The sequence below is a fragment of the Bidens hawaiensis genome, unplaced genomic scaffold (genome assembly GCF_021521415.1).
Source record: "Bidens hawaiensis isolate Kalapana, Puna unplaced genomic scaffold, B.hawaiensis_p1.1 tig00006717_1, whole genome shotgun sequence".
In the NCBI taxonomy this organism is placed as follows: Eukaryota; Viridiplantae; Streptophyta; class Magnoliopsida; order Asterales; family Asteraceae; genus Bidens; species Bidens hawaiensis.
The window spans coordinates 992,231-1,016,788 of record NW_027491457.1 but is presented as its reverse complement, the minus strand read 5'-3'; the positions used below and the strand labels follow the sequence as shown (position 1 = coordinate 1,016,788).

Below are 24,558 nucleotides of genomic sequence, written 5' to 3'. Positions count from 1 at the left end.
TGATGTTACATGTTAGGAAACCGGCTAATTGATTAAAGTTGCGTTTGGATTCACCATCAATACCCGAGTGAACTTTTCTTAGACGGGATGTCAACCGTCAATACTAGTTTTGACGCTCTAGGCCTAACTCATCCCAGAACACCATTAAGGAGGAAACTCACCACTGTAGGAAAATACCATTGAGTCAGGTTTCGAACCTGAGACCACAAGGATCCCAAGTCTTAACCATCACCCAAATGTCATTGAGACAAAAGGCCAATTGCTATTGAAAACATTTTTGGGTTGAGAGTTTCGAACGAGAGTGAACTAAAGAATTCGAACGGAAATAATAAAATGAGTTTGGTTCGACGATACACGTTTTAAAATAGAAATCATATCTACGCATAAAAAACCCTATTCGATTCTAAATATCGTTCCACCTTATTATCAAACCTGTAGATTGCAAACTACATGATAGAGCACATTTAATTTCTTTATTACTTTAAACTAGCAAGTTACTCGCGCGTTGCGCGAAAAAAATGGTCGATAAAATCTAGGCATAGTATTGACTACGTTCGTAACAGTACCGGAAAAACAAAAAAAAATTGTTTAGTTACTCGTTATGGTTCCAGAACTAAAACAACAAATCATACATATAAAAATTAAGGTGAATCAATGGGGTGACGTCAGTCGATAAAACGTGGGGTTTATCAAACCCGAGCGTTCACGTTCCCAAGTTTTGAGTCGGTGAGTTTGCGCGAATTTGGTCGGTTTCTATCATACTCGTTATAGTACCTGAACTACACCAAAACAAAAAAAGAAAAAAAAAACATAACAAAATGGTTCCCGATCAAAGGCTTGCCTTACGATACCGTAACTTTTCCAGTTTATTTACGATTTATTTTTGTGAATTTAATGGATGGTTCTGGAAATACATGATATGGAACGGACATAACATACGGATTCAAGATATAAAATGCAAATATTAACTCTTAAAGTATATAAGCCTTTTTTTAATCAATTGTTGAAATTAAGACTTCAAATTTATACACATTTAACTCATTTAGGAGTGTTGGTAAAATTCAAACATTGTAGGTCCCTCCTTTAAGACGGTAAGTCGACACGAATTCGTTCAGTTTTGGTTATGTGCGTTATGTCATCAGAACTAAAAAACAATTTAAAAACTGAGGTGTACCAATGAGGTGGCGTTGGTCAGTAAAACTTGAACTTTGGTAAAACCCGAGCGTTGAGGCGATGAATCTGCAAAAACTTGGCCAGTCTCCATGACATACGTTACAATACCGGAACTAAAAAAACAAAAATAAAAATAAAATATACAAAAAAACATAAATAACACAATTAAAAAAATATAACAATCATTTGTTGTTTTAAGGAGTCGAACCTGGGTTCCAAACCGGCACAAACATCTTTCATTACCACCATAACCACCCAGCAAACACCAATGCATGCATCATCTTTCAAAACCATTAATACATATATATGAAAAATGAAAACACCCGCTTTGTTGTGACACCAACTTTCTCTTTGCTCTATATAAATAATTTTATAAGAATTGTCTACCACACTTTCTGATGATGAACACCAAAAGCAATGCCAAAAAAAGGCATATGTTATTGTAGTGTGATGAGAAAAAGGTTAAGTTGCAACTTAAGATAAAGGTTACCTAGTCCCAGAGGTGCACAAACCGGTTTTTTAAAAAAAACCGGTTCGGTTATTAACCGGACCGGTTTTTTTGGCCCGGAAAAAAACCGGTTCGGTTAATAACCGGACCGGTTAATAACCGGTTTTTTGCTGTCAAAACCCTAACCGGTCTAACCGGTTAGGACCGGTTTAGAAACCGGTTAGAACCGGTTAATAAACCGGTTTTTTTTATTAACCGGTTTTTTTTATTAACCGGTTTTTTTTTTTTTTTTAAATTTCGCGGTTTCAAATACGAATATTTGTTTTTTATATTTTGTACTTAATGAAGACCATTATTTTTTCACAGTATAAACAAACCGGTAACTACAAGGCAAAACGGACTGACCGAAGCCATTCTTTGCTTTCATTGTTAGGGTTCTTTGCTTGGAAGATGAGTATGAGTGTGTGTTGGTGAATGTGTTTTCAACAAACCAAAGATTAAAAACACATAACTTTCATTTATAGTTTTTACATTAAAAATACAAACATTAAATCGTTATCGCATATTCGTAACTCAAAAATACAAACATTAAATCATTAACACTGAATAAATCTCTGCCAAGAACTGTTGTTCATGATTTAACTCAAAAATACAAACATTAAATCGTGAACTAGCAGATGTTCCTGTTGTTCCCAATCGCAGTTTATTCATGATTTGCCTCCATGTTTGCTGTTTCTTTAACTAAATTAGAAAAATCCAAATCAACAAGTAAATAAGAGCACATATTAGGAAAAAGAATGCTTAGACACGATTACATGAACAACTTGCTGTTTCTTACTCATGATTTGCCTCCATGTTTGCTGTTTCTTTAACTAATTTTCTTCGCTACCCGATCCCGAGCTATTTCTTAGGTAATCGTCGTACGCGGCTTCTTCATCGGTCATTGGTTGAGTATGTCCTTCATTGACCTCATCTTCATACAAGCCCGCTTCATACTCCATTTCCCCCTCGAGTGAGCGTTGATGTTGTGCCCTATCTAAAGAGTCCAAGTAATCCTTGTAGCAAATCGACATCTCTATAGCTGGTGCAGTGAGTCGAGTCCTCCTAATCGATGTAACCCTGCCAGAAACAGAAAAAGCAGACTCCGAAGCTACCGTGGAAGCTTGGACCGTTAGTAAATCTTTGGCCATGGCGGCGAGGATCGGAAACTCATCCTCCTTACCTCTCCACCAAGCCAGCAAATCAAGACTTCTAAATTCATCGGAGTCATGTGTTTCACAAAGTTGGTACCACCATACCTTCCAAGTTCACTGCTTGGGGTGTTTACCTTTTGACGTTTACCGGCGTCTTCCCAAATCATGTAGTACATCCCCATTTCAAGGTCGGTTTGGGATTGGAATTGGGCAACAGCTCTTAACAAGTCATGAATTTGGGAAGACGACCCGTATTTTGTAAGGTAGACATCATACATGTTTGACAAGGTGGTGTTGAAAGCATTCTTTAAAGTTTGGCTATAATAGGGGTTTTGATCGTCGTTTAACCCTAGCTCATCACAAATTTTTTCTATTAAAGCTTCAACACCACCAACATTGATGCAAGGGTTTAACGCAGCAGCACATGTCAAAACAGCGGGTAGTTCTTGAAAATATTTTCTAAATTTTTCTTTCATTTTTACACCCATATCAAAATAAGGTGCACCCCTACAATGAAGTTCACTCAACTTTGTGCACATGACAGCAATTTTTGGTAAAGCAATGGGGCTTGTTGGATAGTAAACCCCGGATAAACTAGTTGTGCAAGATTTAAAAATTTGAAGGACCTCCGTAACGATCTCAATCAATAACCAGTTTCTAGGATCGTACGGTGCACATTTACCCCTACTTGACAAAATTTGATGAAACGCAATTAATGATTCTTTTTGTTGGATGGCTTTCTCAAACATATTACAAGTCGAGTTCCATCTTGTTGGACAATCCCAATTTGGCCCCAACCGTTGACAATTAGCTTCTACACAAAATTTTTTGTATCTTGAAAATGTTTTATTGTTGCTAAAAACATCTCGTAACATTCTTTTAAAATTGTTTCTTTGCGTTTCGATCACGTTTAACCCATCTTGCACGGCCAAGTTGATAATATGTGCAATGCATCGGCTATGAAAAAACGCTCCATCACAAATAGGTTTATACTTTAATTTTAAATGGCCAACCGCGGCCGTATTGTTGGACGCGTTATCAAACGAAATTGAAAAGATTTTATGTTCAATCTTGTATTGTCGAATGACTTTATCCAAAATTTGAAAAATATTTCTACCCGTGTGCGGGTAATCAAACAATTGAAACGCAACGGTTCGTTTCATCATTTGCCACGACTCGGGGTCAACCCAATGAGCCGTCACACAAATGTATGAGTCGGGCGAACCATGAGGTACCGACCACACATTCGTTGTTAAGTTTACACCAGTTTGTAAGTTTGAAAAGTATGAAATTAGTTCGGATTTAGCGTTTTTCCATGCTTTAAGACAATCTCTTCTAAGGGTCGAACGACTTACGTGTTGGTAGCGTGGTTGAACATAGTTTTGCATCATCTCCGTGAATTGAGGGTTGTCGAAGTGGTTGAAAGGAAGTGTTTGTTGAATCACAAAGTTTGAAAACTGTTGACGTACCGCTTCAACGTCGTACGTAAACACCGCTCCTAGATTCGTCATCTCCGGCTGCGAACTACTTCCCGATTCGTCCTTCAAGGCCTTGCAAAAGGACCTTTGTACATGCGCTTTTAAAGTGGAGTTTGCATCTTTGCCATAAAACTTCAAACAATGTTTGCATCGAGCTTTTTGGCTACCGTTAGACATTTCGCATAGGTCGAAATGTTGCCAAACATCATGGTTTCGTTTCGTGGGGATGACCCGAACGACCGTTTCTCCCGTGTTCGAGGCACCCATGTTGACGGATGAAGCAGCACTTTGGGAGGCCATGATAATCGACTACGAAATAAGAGTGGTATACTCGAGTATGAAATAAACGACTACGAAATAAGAGCGTATGGAGTGGTAATGTGGTATAATTGAGCGTGAGATAACAAAATAATCGCGTATGAAATAAACGTTTAGAGCGTTTGGAGTTGTATAATCGAGTGTGATCTAACCAATACCCAACCTAAACTATATATAGATGTTTGTGGGGGTAAAATGGTAAAAAAAAAAACGGTCCAAAAACAAAAAAAACGGGCATATAACCGTTATAAACCGGTTTTTTTATAAACCGGTTAACCGGTTTTTCCATAACCGGTTAATAAAAAAACCGGTTTTTCCATTAACCGGTTTTTCCATAACCGGTTAATAAAAAAAACCGGTTTTTCCATTAACCAGTTCGTTAACCGGTTTTGGATCTAGAACTTGTAACCGAAAGACGAACCGGCGGTTTCTAAACCGGTCAAACCGGTTTTTAAAAAACCGGTTTTCGTAAAAACCGGTTTCCGGTTTAAACCGGTAAACCGGTTCCCCAACCGGTTTTTTTTGGCCATCTCTACCTAGTCCCCCACCACCCTATCTTGTAAACCATGACTTCATCTCCCTTCATCATTAAGTAAACCAACTTAACTCTCTTATCTTCTACATATATATAAAAGGTTGAATCAACCGGTTAGTTAGTTAGATATGATGAACACGTTGCATATAGATTTGGGGCCGGCGGTTGTAGCAGTGGCCATGTTCATGTTGTTGTCGCCAGGGTTGCTATTCCAGATGCCAGCACGAACCAGAGTGATCGAGTTTGGGAACATGTACACAAGTGCCATGGCCATTCTGATTCACGCGGTTTTGTATTTTTGTATTTATCCTATTTTGGTTGTAACTATCGGTATTCATATACATACTTGATCATTCCTCCTTGTGTCCTTGCTTATTTCTTTCTCACATTTGAATTGTGCTTCTTGTAATTATAAAACATGTAAGTTCACTGTTTTTTATTATATATAAATATTTCTAAAAAGTAAGAACTTTTAATATTGGTTGCAACTGATGTTTGCAAACTTGGCTTTCATATGATGATAATCAACAATCCTAGCAGGTTTCAGGCTATATAAACGGATTTCACCTTGCGTTGATACAGTTTATTTGCACTGTTAATTCAATTCCTAACATACTTTATTGTAATACATAGAAGTGCTATATTAGCGAATGTATCCTATAACATGTCGATCATATAAGTAAAATTTGAAGGTTAGAACAAACTAAAACATATTTAAAGTCGTATATTCAACTACGTATGACTTTTAAAATTGTCTATTCAAATTCATAAAAGTTAATTATAGAACACGTCTAGGTGGAATGGTTATAATTTGTTCATTAGTTTCATTAATGGTTTTAACTGATTTTATAATAATTATGTTGTACAGAACGAATATAAATTAATAAAATGTTTTGGTTGCATGATCTACAGTTTTGAGGGTTCTAGAATGAAGGAGCTCAGGCTTTCATTGGGGTGGGTCATGACCAAGGTGTCACTAAAGATGATATCTATATCGTTTAAAGGATGACATTAATAATAGAAACATTAACGATATGACAATATATGCATTTCTAATCATGTTTTACTTAAAAAAAATTCTTCAATCAGTTTTATTCGGGTTAGGATCCTCCCAAAATCCTCACACATCACCTTTCTTATACGGCTTATATAGAGCTATACGGTCGTATAGCATCTGACTCGTGTCAATTTGTGTCGGATATTTGTCGGTCATTGTTTGTAGTGCCATATAGCCATATACGGGCAATATTTATATGATTTGTGACTTTAACATTCTATATTATCTGGCTTGCACCTATTTTTTTTAGCAATTTTAGCTTTACTCTTTTACAACCATTTCATGTTTTGTTTCACCTATATAGAATTATTATGTTTTATATTGAAAAGTTGAATTATATAATATTCTAAAATATGATGAATTATCTATTAAAATTTATATAATTAAAAAAAGCATGTGTATCTAGTTGGCATGCAACTCCTCCGGGTTTGGAGTTCACGAAAGTTGTCTTCGAGGTGACATAATCTGTATATAATTGTAAAATATTAGAAAATATAGCAGCTTATAATTGAAAAAGTTTAGAAAATATAGCAACTTAACTATATATGTTGGCATTCAAGCTATTTTTCTTTGGTTTTACAGAATATAAGTGTGACAAGCCCGTCCCGCGAAACCGGTTTAACTACCTAGACCGAACCATTTGTATTAGTTCTGGTTCCGAGTTTTATAAGTCATGCAAATCGGTTCTCCGGTTGGGATGACCAGTTGCACACCCTGGATCCAACACAACTTAACACTTCAAATATTACTGCCACTGAATCTGCTTTGTTCTTTTGTTTTTTATTTGTTGAACCATGATATAATTAATTTAAGTAATATAACATAAGAAAAAAAAATATTAAATAGTTTTAAGCCAAATCTACAAACCATGGGATGATGGAACAAAATTAGCCTGCAAGTATACCCCATTGAACCAAAAAAAGGATACACATGTATGGATTCTCGGTTTGTTTTGAAATTAACATGATGCATAAAAATGGATGATTCTTACTTAAACTTTCAAATCATTTGTCCTTTGTTTAAGAAGTAAACCACCGAACCTGTATAAGACCAAAAAGTTTTCTATACGGTCGTATAGTCCTATATAACCGTATAGGTTTTATAGTGTGTCAAGGAGCAATACGAGCAATTAAACACCAAAAGTTTTATATACGGTCCTATAGTCCTATACGACCGTATAGACTGCAAAAAACTGTTTTTTTTTCCTGTCAGTCATGCGTAGCCTATACGGCACGTAGAGGTCTTTACAAGCTACATAGACATGTTCAGTAGGAATGGCAACGGGCCGGGTTCAGGCCAGGTATTGGTAATCCTATACCCATACCCGTTTGTAAAATCGTGTCCCATACCCGGCCCATTACCCGTCAGGTATCTATCGGGTAATTACCGTCGGGTATCGGGCATACCCTCGGATTTTTGGTATACCCGTTGGGACTTTTAAGTATATATTATTTTTAACATTATAATTATTTTATACCTTTTGTTCATATAACAATTATTACAAATTTAAATATAATAACACTTTATATATATAAGCTTGACAATAAATAAAAAATATAATTATAATTTTTATATACTTATATATATATGTGTGTGTGTGTGTGTTTCACAACCTACGAATTACAAAGAATTTTTCGGGTATATGGCTCGGGTAAACGGGTATGTGCTTTTGGGTAATCGGGTCGGGTATCATCTAATCCCATACCCGGCCTGTACCCGCGAAAATTTTTAAATCCTAATCCCATACCCGACCATGACCATCAGGTTTCGGGTATACCCGTCCCATTTATTTCGGGTATACCCGTCTTACTCGGGCTTTTTTGACATCCCTAATGTCCAGTAAACAAGAGGTTGTATATAAGGATCACATCCCTTTTATTAAAAGTAATAAAGAGTTGTGTATTTTGATCTTTTATTTACATGGATGACTAAAATCAAATATTTAAGAAGTGATATTCTTTTAATTATCATCGTGTGTCAATGGTTAAAACCATTTGATAGAGACATCTCTCTCTTAAATGAGAGGTCAAATATTTAAACATGACTAAGAGAACTAGAGGAGTAATCTAGAATTATTTGTGTAAAATAATAGAAATGACTTTTGCCAATAAAAAGTTATCATCGTGCCATATTGACGATTTATATAAGGTCTAATGTATTTTTATTTTAAATATATATAAATGAAACATTCCTACATCTCAAACTACTAGATTGTTTTATTTATAAATGAAGATTTCTCATGCATTTGATCCGAATTCACATGTATGAGTCTCACCAAACCCAGATAGCCCTTAAACGAGTTACAACATCTTATTAAATTTAAAATTAATCTCACCAAATATTTGATAGGAAAATCCTATAAAATAGGGATATACCATAATAGGTATCTGATTTATTTTTTAAAATATTATTTATAATTAAGAGACAATTTTATATTAAAATAATAAGTAGGTCATGAGTATCACCAAACCCAAATAACTTTTAAATCGGGCTATAACATCTCATTTATTTGTGAAATCATTTCATCATAAAATCTTAAGTATGTTATTAACTTTCTTACAATAAATAAAATTAAAATCCAAAAAAATATATAAATATTAGAAACGAATAATGTAAAACAACCCCGTAGTACGTGAGATAAAAACTAGTTATAATTATAATATTGTAGTATATAGTTTACAGAATATCCGAATTTGTTATTTTTTAGCAATTATATATATATATATATATATACAAAAAATGGTTCAAATAAAAAACAATTGTTTTGTGAGAAGTGTGAGAATGATTTAAAATAAAGTACACCACCTAAATATGACACTATAACATGTAAATATGAAACTATACAACTTTTAAAAACTACCAATCTCAACCACTAGATCCTAGATCCAATGATGTACATCTATTCTTATGCTTCTCACAAAATTATTGTTTTTTACATTAACCTTACCCTATATATATATATATATATATATATATTAAAAACCAAAAACTACCCCTCTCACAAAACTTACTATTCATCAAATGTCTAATATATTATGCTAATGATACACGTCAATATTGTTTTTAATGTTTCTTTGAATCATTAGAGCACACATATTCTCTATTTTCTCTAACCACCATGGCATCATATACTACACAATTTCTGACCATTCAAGACACACCTCCACGAAGCCATCCCTGGTCATCGGTCATATGGATCATAACATATGTATATTGTACATTAAAACAACATCTAAAATCGTTTATGGTCACTACATGCGGGTAAAATAACTTCTTGATAATAATGAACAAAAACCTGAAGAGGTTTCAAATCATTTTTGTCTAAAAGTGTCCATATATTTTTAAAATTGACGGTATATATATATATATATATATATTAAAAACCAAAATCTACCTCTCTCACAAAACTTACTATTCATCAAATTTCTAATATATTATGCTAATGATATATACAAGTCAATATTGCTTTAATGTTTATGTGAATCATTTGAGCACACATATTCTCTATTTTCTCAAACCACCATGGCACCATATACTACACATTTTCTGATCATTTAAGATACACCTACACGAAGCCATCCTTTGTTATCGGTCATGTGGGTCATAACATATGTATATTGTACATTAAACAACATCTAAAATCGTCTTTGGTCACTACATGCGGGTAAAATAACTTATTGATAATAATGAACAAAAACCTGAAGAGGTTTCAAGTCATTTTTGTCTAAAGGTGTCCATAAACTTTTAAATTAACGGTTTATATATATATATATATATATATATATATATATATATAATATCATTACAGAACCCTTAAATTATTTAAGTTTTTGAAGGAACCATTGAAAACTAACGTTTTTTATAAAAAAATTTGTATGTTAATGTTATTTGAGTGTAGTCTCATCATTTTGTATATCTATATTTATAATTACAGTTTTGAAAATTAGTTTTTATACATATCTATGTTTTATTTTATACCTATGTAAATTTGTTAATAAATAATTTTTACACATATGTAAACTTGTGATTTATATATGTAATCAAAATTTTTTATATAAAACATGATAAAACTACTCTTAAATAATGTTAGTATATAAAAAATTAAAAAAATGTTTGATTGTTTTGAGTTCCTAACAGTTCTTAACTTTTTTGAAGTTTTTAAATGATACCAACCCTATATATATATATATATATATATATTAAAAACCAAAATATAACCCTCTCACAAAACTTACTATTCATCAAATTTCTAATATATTATGCTAATGATGCAAGTCAATATTGCTTTAATCTTCATGTGAATCATTTGAGCACACGTATTCTCTATTTTCTCAAACCACCATGGCACCATATACTACACATTTTTTGACCATTCAAGACACACCTCCACGAAGCCATCCTTTGTTATCGGTCATGTGGATCATAACATATGTATATTATATATGAAAACAACATCTACAATAGTCTATGAACACTACATGCGGGTAAAATATATAACTTCTTGATAATAATGAACAAAAACCAGAAGAGGTTTCAAATCATTTTTCTCTAGAAGTGTCCATAAACTTTTAAAATTGACGGTTTAATAAATTGAGGTTAATTGATCGTTTCACTCAGTTAGAGACTCGTTTAGTTCATGGTTTGAAAACCCACATTTCGGTTATAAACATGCGTATATATGTAATGTAAAGCGGAAACGATAAAATTAAAAGAGAGTTGTTCTAAAAAAGAAGAATGTTTATTAAAATTTAAATGATGAAGCGATCACATGAAAACCCCATATTATATAACGATTTTCTAATTTTGACCGGTTTGCGAAATGAAATTTTGAAATAACAAAACAAAAATGCAAAATGTAATTAAAATATTAAACAAAGGTCTAAATTACTATTGATAGCTTGAAAAGCCAACTATTATACTTGTGGTCTAGTAGTAGGAAGTTTTGGGTTCTTTAGTGGAGAACTAAGTTTGATCGCTACTTGCGTCACTTTTGTTGGATATTGATAATGAATGATCTGAGTTAGGTCTTGTTTAAGGTTGTTAGTTCGGATTCTGAGCTCACTCGTATTTTCATTCCACTGTGTGTTAAGCCAGAGAGTTCTGCTATAATGGCGGCACAATGACTTTCAAATGGCAGCCGGTGGTATGGGATCTTGGGGGAACACCTAAGCCAAACTCTGAAGCCAACGTGAATCCGGTTAAGATAACATAGTCTGGTCATAGTGGGGCATCGGAGCTCTCCAAATTTAAATAGTGCAAGAATCTAAATACAAGAAATTCGTCATTCGAAAAAAAAAAAGGAAAGCCAAACTAATTATGAAAAGATTTAAATGTTGTGAAAATTGAGGAACATCTTATTTAGTGAAACTTGGAGCCTAAATTTTGGAATTTGGGTCTAATAGTCAGGCGATGATGGTTTGTCGGATGGTCTGGGTCATCGAGAACTTTTCATTGACCAGTAGTGGTCTTCGTAATTCCACTCATATCACATGTTATGTCGTTTTTAAGTTTGGACTCTTTCTGTCATTTTATACCATTGTCAAGCTATACAAGAGCCTGCCAACTATCAGATCAGCTACTCATCAGTGTATATATCATACAATTTTTGAGCTTCTAGTGTTTTTGGTGACGCTTGGTGGCAACAATGAACAAGGGTAAGGATAAGGTGGTGGGGTTTTGAAGATAAGTACCTTTACACTTTATAAACAAGTTGCAAATCTCAATCTTTAGGAGTCTTAAAAGTAGCCAATTTTCATAGAATATTTCTCAAGACCATATTTGGCTACGACATGGAATGAGAGGAAGTTTTACTTGATTTATTACACTAGACTATAACCGTTTTTTAGTTTTTTTTTCCTAAAAAAACTTTACGTAACAAAAGCTTATCTTCTTATTCTTTTTCCGGATAATTGTATCAAATTATAACATAGTAGAAGTTTACACAAAATATAAAACTTAATTTATCGCACACAATAATACAAGCATACAAAAGAGATATCCTTCTTAAGATTAACAGACGTGGTATAGTACGTGCATATGTGTGTATGATATATTTATGTATCAATGCATCATGGTTAAGTTATTTGCATAATACCTAGATTTGGGAATATAACGTGACGTTGAAATAAACTGAATGAGTTGAGCAGTATATTAAAAGAGACATCCATAAATGATAAATTGATATTAAAGAAGTGTAAACACAATGTATGAGGATAAGATTCCTATTATTCAATGATTCTTCAAGATTTCAAAAGAATGTTAATATCCAAATGTGTAAATCACAAAATATAAATTTGAGAAGATTTGCCAGATAAACGGAATAAAATGAACTAATTCAAAGAAAAGATTACAAAGGTTGATTTCGAATCTCTCTTTGGTAATATTAATGTCAAATCTCAAGTGATACGATGAGAATGTACTATACATAACTAGCTATTTTCAAAATTGGTGGGTTTACATGTCGTTGACTACAATAACCTTTTTAACTTTTTTAAGTGAAGGAATATGATATCGATTTGATTTTGAGTTGTCGACAAGTACATTTCACTGGTCATAAATGTTTTCACAGTCGAACATCAAATAATTAGTGGTTTTACTGGTTCATTGGTGGAACCAATCAGGCCGGTTGGACCAAGTCATCATGCACTGGAGTTTACGGTCGATATTTTATTCGGTGACGACGAAACATCACGTCCGCTCACAAGAAAAGCTCAATTGAATCGGGATCGTAAAGATGCGCACGACCGTTTGGTAGCCAACTACTTTGCCGAAGGCGTAAATTTCACAAGCGAACACTTTAGAATGTGTTTCCGAATGAGTAAACGACTATTTCTAAGAATAGTCGACGATATACTAAGAACAGATTCGTGGTTTGAGTTATGTCCAGATGAGAGGGGGAAGAGTGCATTGTAGCAATACGTCATATAGCGTATAACACGGTTCATGATGATTTGCATGAGTATCTTCAGATGTTCTGTAAGGCTCCGTTCCCGGTGCCTCACTTTAATGTTGGATTTACTCATAAACACAGTTCTACAAATCAGAGTTCATTAAAAACATTCGCGGAAACGTTAACTTAAATCATTCATTACAAAACATTAAATCTTTTCTTTAAAACCATAACGTAAAACATCCATTTAAAACACCATTTCTTTCATCTTCAGATGTCAGCCGTTCAATCCATGCCATATGCCATCCTCATGCTTAACTCTTCAGTCTGATCACCTGCGTACATACTAAAAGTCAGCTATGCTGAGTGAGTTCTAGTTAATCACATGACATCCAATACATACACATATCATACATACACACATATCTTAACCTTGTATAAATATCCATAAGAGGAACGTCACATAATATCTATTAAAAGAACCATGGCTATTTCCCATGCTATATATATTCCATAGAAGGACGTTCTGTATAAATTCTCCATAGAAGGACACTCTATATACTTCCATAGAAGGAACATCCTATATATTTTCATAGAAGGAACACTATGATTTCCATTAAAGGAACACTATGTTTTCCATTAAAGGAACACTATGTTTTCCATTAAAGGAACACTATGCCTTCCATAGAGGGAACACTCTATATATATTATCCCTAGAAGGAACTCTGTACATAATTTATTATTTAATATCCATATAAGGAGACAATCACTATTCTTGGCAATACATGCAATATCCGAAGATCGTTCACGTACCGACAAGCAATCATCTTTACATTACATACAATATTCAAATCTATATTTATTACCTGACAGTACGTGCAATATCCGAAGATCGTTCACGTACCGACAAGCCCTCATCTTTACATTACATACAATATTCACATCTATTTTATAACCTGACAGTACGTGCAATATCCGAAGATCGTTCGCGTACCGACAAGCCCTTATCTTACATTACATACAATATCCATATCTATTTTATTAACCTGACAGTACGTGCAATATCCGAAGATCGTTCACGTACTGACAAGCTTTCATTCTCATTCAAGACATACATAGAAAACATATAAATCATACATGACATACACTTACCAATTAAGGTAAGTGTATTAACTATCACATCAAGTATGCACACAGCCCCGAAAACGTAACAAGGAATGGGGCTAGAAACTCACATGAACTCAGTTACTTCTTCCGTTAATGGTTACTCCTTTCTTTGGTTGTGCATGGCTAACTGTATAACAATTATGCGTATTGATTACTATCATTTTCCATAGCGCGTTTCTAGTTTAATTTTTACCCTCAAGGAACAAGGGTCCGGTGGCAGCGACCCTGGCAGCGGGGTTCTAGGGGCGGCAACCCCTAGCAGGGTCCAAGGGGCAGAGCCCTTGGCTGGGGTCGAGCTGCCAGGCCAGCTTGGAAAAATTTTATTTCTATTAATTGTCTTTTCATATTTTCCATTAGGATTTCAAATTATTATCTAATTCGCCATCTCATTTGCTATAACGAATTAACTGTAATTCGTTATCAGATCACACTCTAATTCGCTATCCAGATCACATTCTAATTCGTCATCCTTCTTTAGTTGATTCATTAATCTAGTTCGTCGTCTTTCATGACCTGATTCGCTAGTCTGGTTCGTTATCTTAGTTCGCTGGCCTAATTCCTTATCCTAACGAATTGGGTGGGTAACGAATCACGTGATTCGTTATCTGATCATAACGAACTGGAGAGACTGATTCGTTATTTGGGCATAACGAATTGGGTTAATTGATTCATTATCTTCTCCTAACGAATTACACCCACCTTATCCAGAATCGTCAAGAATACCATATAGTCAATTATCTTAGATCTGCAATTAAACCTTCGTTTCTTAACCAAATAACACGATTTAGGTATTAATGGATTCGGAATTACAGCGCCTACAAACCCTAACCCTTTTTTTCGTCCAAATATTCATTTTTATGGGGTGCGATTTAGGCATATATGTTACGGGTCTTCATACTAACAATTAGCCTATCAAACTGTAATCAATTTCAGTAAGTCTAGCCTTGTTGGATTCGTTTTTACCATACAAAACAGATCTATGATTGCTAGGCTAAATCCGAACTTAAACGGACAAGTTCTTGATATAAACGTACCTTAAACGAGTAGGTTTACGAGCACGGTTTAGTCTTGATGTTGTTTTGGTTCGTGTCTCAATGTTCCAGCACCAACAATCTCGGGTTTACGCCTTCGGATCTTGAATCGGGATTTGGATAATGTTTGTGTGTGTTTATCAAGGTGTAGGCTATGGTGTAGAGATGTATAATAATGGAAAGGATTAGGGTTTAAGGGGTATTTATACTCCCTTAAGCCCATGGACCTAAGGCCCATCTTTCCTTTTTGGTCCATCATTAATTCTATTAACCAAGTCCGCTACCCCCTTAAGCTTTATTATCATATTATTATCATTAACCCACTAACTCAAATTATTCACCCGACGCAGGTATTACATTAAATATTATTCTAGCATTTTCGGGATGTTACATGTTCGTAATAACGGTACGCAATAGTGTTTATAAGTTTACCAAAATATTATTAAGTTATATAGCAAGAAATATTTACGTAGCCCTACTTGGAACGATGTTTAAAAATTATATGAACGACATGAAACAAAACATGAATTTCCCGGAATGCTTGGTAGCATTGATTGTATGCATTGGGGTGGCAAACTGTCCTAATGCTTGGCATGGTCAGTACATTCGAGGTGATTATGCATGGCCGTCTATATCTTTACAAGCAGTCGCTTCACAAGATCTATGGATTTGGCATGCCTACTTTGGTGTTGCTGGTACAAATAATGATTTAGCGTTCCGCCACTAGTCAGGGTTTACAATAATATCATAGAATGTACGATGTCGAAGTCAAATTTTCAAGTTGTAGGAATTGAATACAAGCACGCCTATTATCTTGGTGATTGGATATATCTGTCGTGGTCCATGTTTGTGAAATCCTTCACGTGTCCACAAGATGAAAAACGAAAGAAATTTAAGGGCTCAAGAGGCGGCAAGAATGTATATTGACAGATGTGTTGGTGCCATACAAAGTGTGACCTTCGTCAAATTTTGAATTTGTATTTATATTGTGTACCCAGACCGGGCTTATATTAGGATCATTTAACATTAGTAAGACGTGCATTTGTATTATTGTTCATGTTTGATTTATTTTATATTTATATCTCATGTATGTTCATTTGTCAATCATCGAAAAAGCTTATTTTATGTTAATATTTCATTTAACCAAAGTCCAGGGGTTAAATATGTAGTATTCTAAAATTTTTTGTTTTTCTCTCCTTCAAGCGCTATGCGACGCGACACATGGAACCAAACATGTCGCGGAGCGGGGGGAGGGGGTTTCCGGAACCTTCCTGGTCTGTCGCGCTACACGAAGGACATGGTTGGTTCTGTCGCGATAAGCAACAAGTGCATCTGTCCGCTGAAAAATTTTGAGAACCAATTTGATTCACCAAATGAGAACGACTTGATTTTCGAGATTAGCCTCCAAGAAATGTTTGTTGACTTCCCATCCTCAGTTGGTTAATTTGTCCCCTAAGTTGATATCTTTTATCTTAAACTTTGTTATTTTATTCCCTAAACGAGTTATTTACAAAATCTAGTGAATTAACGAATTATAAACGTAACCCCTATATAAACCAACACCCTTAGACCCATTCCTCTACTATTTATCGATTATTCAAACTCAAATTGTAACATCCTCAAAATTTCTATCCAAATTTGACAAATAGTATAAGATGAGGGATTAAAATATATTCAAGTTAAGTAAAGGGAAAATGAGATAAGAAAATAAAAGCATTTCATGTTAAGGAAAAAAGAAAGTTCATCACACAATGGAAGAAAGAAGAAAGTGAAAACAATCCACATGGGTATAAACAAGAAAGAGAAATTTCATCCACATTAATAAATTATAAATCTTGTGAGCTCTTTGTGAGGAAAATATTTTCCATAGTAATATTTTTATATGCCAAGATGCACCCAGTAGTTCTAGCGAAGGGTAGCACCAGACGCACATGCGGACAAGCTTGGGCACGGGCAAGGGACGCATTGCGACACTTGAATCGCCGCTTGAGAATCGCCTTAGTATTTTTGGAAGGTAGAAGGACCAAAAGTGGAAAATCTAGATTTTTGATCCTTCGCGCTACGCGAAAGACAAATCACACAACCCCAAGTTGGGCGGTTTCTCGCTACGCGAAGAACCAACCTATGACTATTTCGCCCTATGCGAATTGGCCATCATGCATGTAGGACACGTGTGGAAACGTGGCATCACGTGTGGACACGTGGCATAACGTGTCAGACCACGTGGCGGCACGTGGTGTGACATTTCAGATTTTTTTCGTATCCGTATTTGTTTACCCGATTCGTGAACGTAATTCGGGTATTTAGAATTAATAAAAACTTGTATTTATTAGTGATTAACTTGGTTTAACTTATTTTATATTTTCATAACTTTCAATTATACCAAATAGTTCTTAAAAACTCTTTGTAACACCCCGACTAAAGTGGAATACGCCTGAGTGTGACGTACAGATTGCCCAAAACACACGTGACACTATTAAGTGACAATATTATCATTAATTAATTGAAACATCAAGTACACATGTTAGTAACAAGAAATACAAGAAAAATACAACAATTAACAACTTGCCCATTTATTAATATAACCTAAGTTCTAGTGTCTTCTCCGTTTCATCCTCTAATAATTGTACCTGTAGCATATATATAAAAATAAAGTCAACTAATTGAATAGTTGGTGAGTTCACACCAGTTTTGATATACGTACATAAATCATACAATTTCATGAACAAGTGTAAATGAGAAAGTAATGTCCTTTCCAACTGGGATTGTGCACCAGCGTACTCAGATAAGCGCAAGTAAGGTCCTTTACAGTTGGGATTGTGCACCAACGTACTCGGATAATGAGGCCCTTTTCCACTAATAACAACAAATGTATTGAGTGCAAGGGGGCGTATGATCATACTATATTGAAGTAATCCATGAACAAGTAGTATTGAGCAAGTAACAAGTAAACACACAAGCCATGTAGCGAATTGTAGTTTGTAAATAATAAATAAACGAAATTGAATTGTTGATAGGATATATATGCTACCCCCTAAATAGTTAAAAAGGGTAAAAAGGGGTGTGAGAAACTCACTTTGAAGTTGAAGACAAACTTGCAATAAAACCGAAAGTGCGTAAATGAAACCGAAGTAATTGAACTTCATAAACTAAAATTAAAAGTACAAAATAAATATTAACTAACGACTTATAACAAGTAGATAAATCAGGTTGTCGGGATTGATATATATTTTTTAATCATGATATGAAAGTTGATATTATAATATTATAATATTATTTTCACAATTTACTAAATCTAATATTTTTAAATTACGAGATAAATGCTACGTTTGAATATTATAACGTTTACAGATTTTGGATGTTAATGGTATATTTTATTTTGAACAACGACATGTTTAATGAATTTTAAAGTTTAACGAAGGAAAAATATGTATACACACACACACACACATATATATATATATATAAGTTAAACTAGTTTTAAACGATTTTGACGGATTTAAGATTTATAACGTTTATGCATTATGGATCTTCACGAAATTTAGCTTTGAAAGTTAATCATATTAGCGTGATATAAAGTTTAACAAAATAATAATTATTAATATAATATTAATCGAGTTTCTAACGAAACTTAACGAAAACGAAAGTCGGGGTTTTAGATGAAATGTGATAAAATAAATTTTTACTCGCTTAAAATAATTTTATATGATTTATATAATTTTTATAAATTTTAAGTGGTTTAATATATGAAAGAAAATGTTTATCAAAAAGAAAAATAAAAAGAAGGAAACAGGCTGACCCGGATTCGAACCCGGGTCCTTTTGCCGACACTAACGTGAACCAACCATTGGACAAGTTTGCTTATTTGAGGACAAAACAGAAACTGAAAATATAAATACTAATATTCAACTTCATCTTCTTCACTACCCAAAACCCTAGGTTTCCAATTCCTTTAATACGTTCTATGCTTGATCGATTTACATTAGGGGTTTTGTTAATCAACTAAAAATGATTAAAACACATGTATTAATTACCTCTTAGCGTGAAGGAACGAGGGTGCACAGCGAGGTGATCGGAATCGGATCTTTGATGAACAATTACGGGTTTATTGAGAGTGTTTTAGGTTAAAACGAGGATTGCTGCAGTTTTAGATGTTAGATTAGGTTCTGTTTATAATCTCAATTGAATCAATTTGCGTTTAAATCATGTTGTTATGATTTTTATTATTACCGAAGGTCTTAGTGATTAATTTGTGTTAATTGGATCGTTAATGACGAAGTTAATCAAGTAATAATGTCTACCGTTAGTGGAGAAATCGTTTGGTATGGTTTAACATATCAAACGGAACACGAAACGATGTTTGGGACTCGCTTAAGTATGCATGTTTGAACTTTGAGTTTCGTTAATGAACAATACGAATTAGATAAACAACGAATAACGACTATAACGCGTCGTAAATATTATTAATTAAATAAACAATAATTATATATAAAATAAAGAATTATATGAATACATCGAAACATCAAAATGAATCGGTTGACGAACATATAGATATATACAACGAAACTTGATTTACATTTATAATAATACATATAAAAACCAAAAATTTAAAATGGGTCGGGTTTTCGGGTTTGAAAAGTAACGAATGTTACACTCTTAAATCACTTACAATGGCTAAAAAATTCATTTTTGGAATTAAATGAACTAAAACTGTCAAAATCAAAATTTGGTAAAGGTGCTTCTTAGCATCACGCGAAGGACCACTCTATGCTCCTTAACGCCGCACAAACCAACATCTGAACATCCTATTTTGTGTTCGATCATCGTTTAATGCTAAATCTTTCCCTGATCGATACTGAATCACGAAAATTGAGCTCCAAGAAAAGTAATATGATGTTGAATAGTGTCTAGGTTAATTCCCACCATTTTCGTTGAGATTATGTTGTTCAAAAGACCCAATTTCATCATCAATGCATTATTCGTTTTCCTAAACGAATCGATTTCTTGTCCAACAAGTTGTACCTCTGCCTATATAATCATGAGTTTATGCGTCATTTATATGAGTTGAGCTTTGTATCTTTTGCTGACATCAAATCAAACATCACACAACTATAAACAATATATAATTCATATGTTATTATTGTTAATTGCTTTAAAAAATGTATCCTCTTTATTTTAACATTATAACTAACAACATGTATTTAAATTTCAATATTTCCTAAAGTTTTTCAAAATAACAAATCATTTTTGTGTGATGCGAGACAACATAATCAACTGGCAATGGAATTTGCTGATCTTGATTAAATACAAACATACCACTGATTATAATATTTTAAAATATTCTTCAGGTGAAACAAATATTAACTTTTTATCTTATATTATATTAGGGGTAACATCGTGCTCCTTCCTATGTGGTACGACTATGCTCCTCAATTGAACATATATGTTTATGAAAATCCTAAAGAAGAATATCTTATTGTTGTTTTTCAACTGACCAAATAGAGAGCAAGATCTGATAATGAAAAACTCGCAATGAATTGGAAGTTTGAGTATTTACTTTATGTTTGGTGACGAATTATGTATTTGGTATGATTTTTATTTTTACACATTTATTTGATGTTATGAGAACAAATGTTTGTCTTTTATTAAACTTTGTTTACCATTATTGTTTGATGCTTTTTTTTCATTCATAGTAATTTTTTTTATAGAAAATTAACAAAACTATATACTAATATGTAGATTAATTTAATATGTTACTACGGAATACATATTTTTATTCTATGTTTTAATGTTTAATATTTTTAATTTGAGAGACATGATTAATTGTTAGATTGTAGGTTTGTTATGCTTTTTAAAAGAATACGCAATTTATATTAATTTTAACTAATCTCTTAACGATTTACGGTCATTTGACCCAACAATGATTTCACTTTTTAGAGTGTGCTCCCTCTCTTCCTAAATTTGGTCAAATACAATATTCTTAGGTTAACAAAAGCATGAGGTTAACTGTTGAATGCCAATCATCTGATATGTAACAAACCGAAAGATTTGTAGAATGGCTTTGAACTCGGTGAAAGAAAACTTGATGATCAAAATGATGGAGAATGCGGTATAGATATTTCGGATGATATTTTAATTGGTGATTCATCAGGTCCAATTTTTGTTTTGATTGATTCTCTGTATTCTTAAATCTTAGAAAATTATAATGATCTTAATTATTTTCAAGATATGGTCATACATGCACCTTTAAATGAGGTTGTGCAAGACATTAATGGTCGATTTTTGGCGTTATTTCCTGATAACGAAGTTGTGTACCTGAGTTTTGGTATTATTGATCAGTCTGATAGTGTTGGTTAGGATTTCGATCCAGCTTTATGCTCACTGAATTTTCTAAACGGTTAAAAAATGTCTTAAATATTTAATCATAGATTGGTTATTAAAGTCGTTGTGCTTATAATGTTACTAAGGAATATTGACCAGAAGAACGACATGTGCAATGAAACTAATATTGGTTATTGCACTTATCTTACTCGTAGTGATCTGACGCCTTTAGATAAGAAACTTCCGTTTAAGTTCAAGAGACCACGGTTTCTCGCTTTAGTTTGTTTTGCAATTACGATTAACAAAAGTTAAGGCCAATCACTAGCAACAGTTGGAATATATATGAGTTTCCTAACATTCTATTATTTATCTTCTTGTTTTATAAATTTATGTTTTTCAGTACTTTGTTTTCATACAAATATGAATTTCAATTACATACCACGTTTCTCTAAAAAAAACGTGTTACAAAGTATGTTGTCGTTTAAATTTTATATGTTTATTAGATAATTTCTATATTTTCACCCGTGACGACCACATGTCAATAACCTCAGCAAGCAAATTGTTGACCTCCATGGTTTTCAACCAGATTTACTTACCTGGGAAGTTGACAATCTTACCAAATTAAATTGCCAACCACCAAATAAAATGAATCTTGCAACTAATCATTATCAAATTAGGAAATAGCAATTTACAATCACAATTAATCCATGATATGCAAATCTTTTAATAATATTGAGTGATTTTGCCATAGATGGCGGATGTGGATCCGTACAGAGATATTTGGATATGGATTTGGGTTTGATTTGGATCCAGCTTGAACCCCCCAAGCACCACTATATCAGTTTGGTAGTTTTGTAGTATTAGCTTTGCTTATGACGGTGTGGAGATGATATTCAACATTATATAATATAATGTTCCCGGTCATATAAACTGCTTTTTAGGATGATCTGGACCATTTAAAGTCCTCAAGATTGGATTCTGACCGTTCAAAGCACATAAAAACCTTCTAGATGGAGCGGTTGAGGTAGTTTCTCATCACCGGAGGAAAAGGTGGCACTCCTCCAGAACCTCAAAACCGCCTCACCCTCAATGTTATAAACCCCCACCGATTAGTCCGATTATTGCAACCGAGATCTGCATGACACCGACTTCCACACTAACGGAGGTTTTCAAATCTACTAGACCACAAGAATTGAAGAAAGATAATGAACATAGCGTCTTTGCTTCGTGTAATCAAGAACCTAGAAATTCAACCTTATCGTCATCCTATTTTAGGTTCCTACTTTCCCAATTTTATACAAAATTTACAACTTCTAATAAGTTGTTGTACACCAGGTTCTTATTCTTGTTTTTTTTTGGTTAACAATTTAAGTCCTTCATTTCATTAAAACACCTAATCTCACAACTGGGTTTTAATCTCACAATTTTCTAGCCGAAGAGTGTTTTTTCAGCCATGTAGGCCCTTCATAAATGAGGAAGGGAAATATAAAGGAACTAGAAAGAAAGATGAGAATTTTGGGAGATATATTGTGACCATTATGAGCACCGGAGTGAATTCTTGAGTTGGATTTAGTTTATCAGGTTAATTTATTAGCTAAAGGCTCTGTTTTTTTACAAGATTAGATTGTTTGTTTAAGTTCAAAATTAACCTCCAAATGTTGATTAAAGGTGAAGATGGTGGTGGCATTGTTGTTGGAACCGTGATGGTCCTAGAAATGTGCTCATAACTGGAAGGTATTAGTCTCTCATTAATCAACATCATGGTTCCAACATTTATCTCGTTTCTATACATCTCAAAGTAAAAGGGTTCGTTTGTAAATATACTTTATATTATGTTTTAAATCAATATGAAAATACAAGGGCTGAAAGTGTAAATTCATTTCAAAATATATTATAACTAGTGGTTGAACCCACCGCGTTGCGATGGGACGTTCTGAATGCTGAAACAAAAGCGGGGATTGCGAAAGATGGATGAAAAAGTCAGTTTCCAAATGTCAATAAAGTTCCTGAAACAAACAATACAATGTTTTCCTGAGACAACCAAACGGACTTTATCCTACTAAATCATTACACTAAGATGCAAATAACCTCCAATTGGATATATACTTCGGCTTTAGTAATAAGTGACGGTGTGAAGTGGTTACACCGAGATTTCTGCTCTTAGAACCTTGAACAACTCTATCGCCACTTTTGTCTTTAAATGCAGTAGTCTGACTGTCGTATTTTTACTTTCATACATCAAGTCAGTGTGACAAACTTTTTCATGCCTTTCTATGGTGGGTCCTTTAATTGAAAAAAGTTGGTCCTCCTTATTCACTTCATTGGTCTCGTGTATAGTTCTTTGAAACAAACAGCAGGCCCGTTCTTCTTGTCAAAATGATCAAATAGCGATGCGGGCACAGACAATAACATCTTTTCCAGAGTCTTGGAAATCAAAGTGCTGAGAAAGTTCGTAACTTGAACAACATAAATCAATACAATCAAAGGCTCCGCCATCTACAAAACAAAAGATACTCGTAACTTGTACGTCATAGGGGTGTGCATGAAGCAGAAATATCCGATAATCAATGTCGTCGAACCCAATATAAAAAACCGACGGACTCGTTTAGGTTATTTGAAAACCCAACTTTTCGATTCGACTTTGCTTTTGCTATCAAACCAACTTTGAAAAAAAAGGAACCGAAATAACTAAGTCCAGTAAAAACCGCAGATTAGTTTTTAAGATCCTTAAAAAAACTGGATTTCAGTTCGGTTTGTCTATGAACCAAAAACTGAAAAATCCAACTGAAATAACCGATCCCATGAAAAAAGACCAATCTGTCAGCTTTTTATTGAGTTCGGTTATTCTGGTTCAGTTTTACTTTTTTCAGTTTTTTGGTTGATAGTAAAACTGAAACTAAATCAAATCACTGGTTCTTTTTCAGATGTCTTCAAATTACATGTGATGC

At 33.7% G+C, this 24,558-nt stretch overlaps 1 protein-coding gene across 1 annotated transcript; it reads left to right on the top strand.

The window, feature by feature from the left end:
• Positions 1-5,165: 5,165 nt before the first annotated feature.
• On the top strand, positions 5,166-5,607 carry LOC143633409 (uncharacterized). Its single transcript, XM_077101727.1, has one exon. The coding sequence runs from the start codon at positions 5,274-5,276 to the stop codon at positions 5,493-5,495; it is 222 nt and encodes a 73-aa protein (XP_076957842.1). The 5' UTR covers positions 5,166-5,273; the 3' UTR covers positions 5,496-5,607.
• The last annotated feature ends 18,951 nt before the right edge of the window (positions 5,608-24,558 follow it).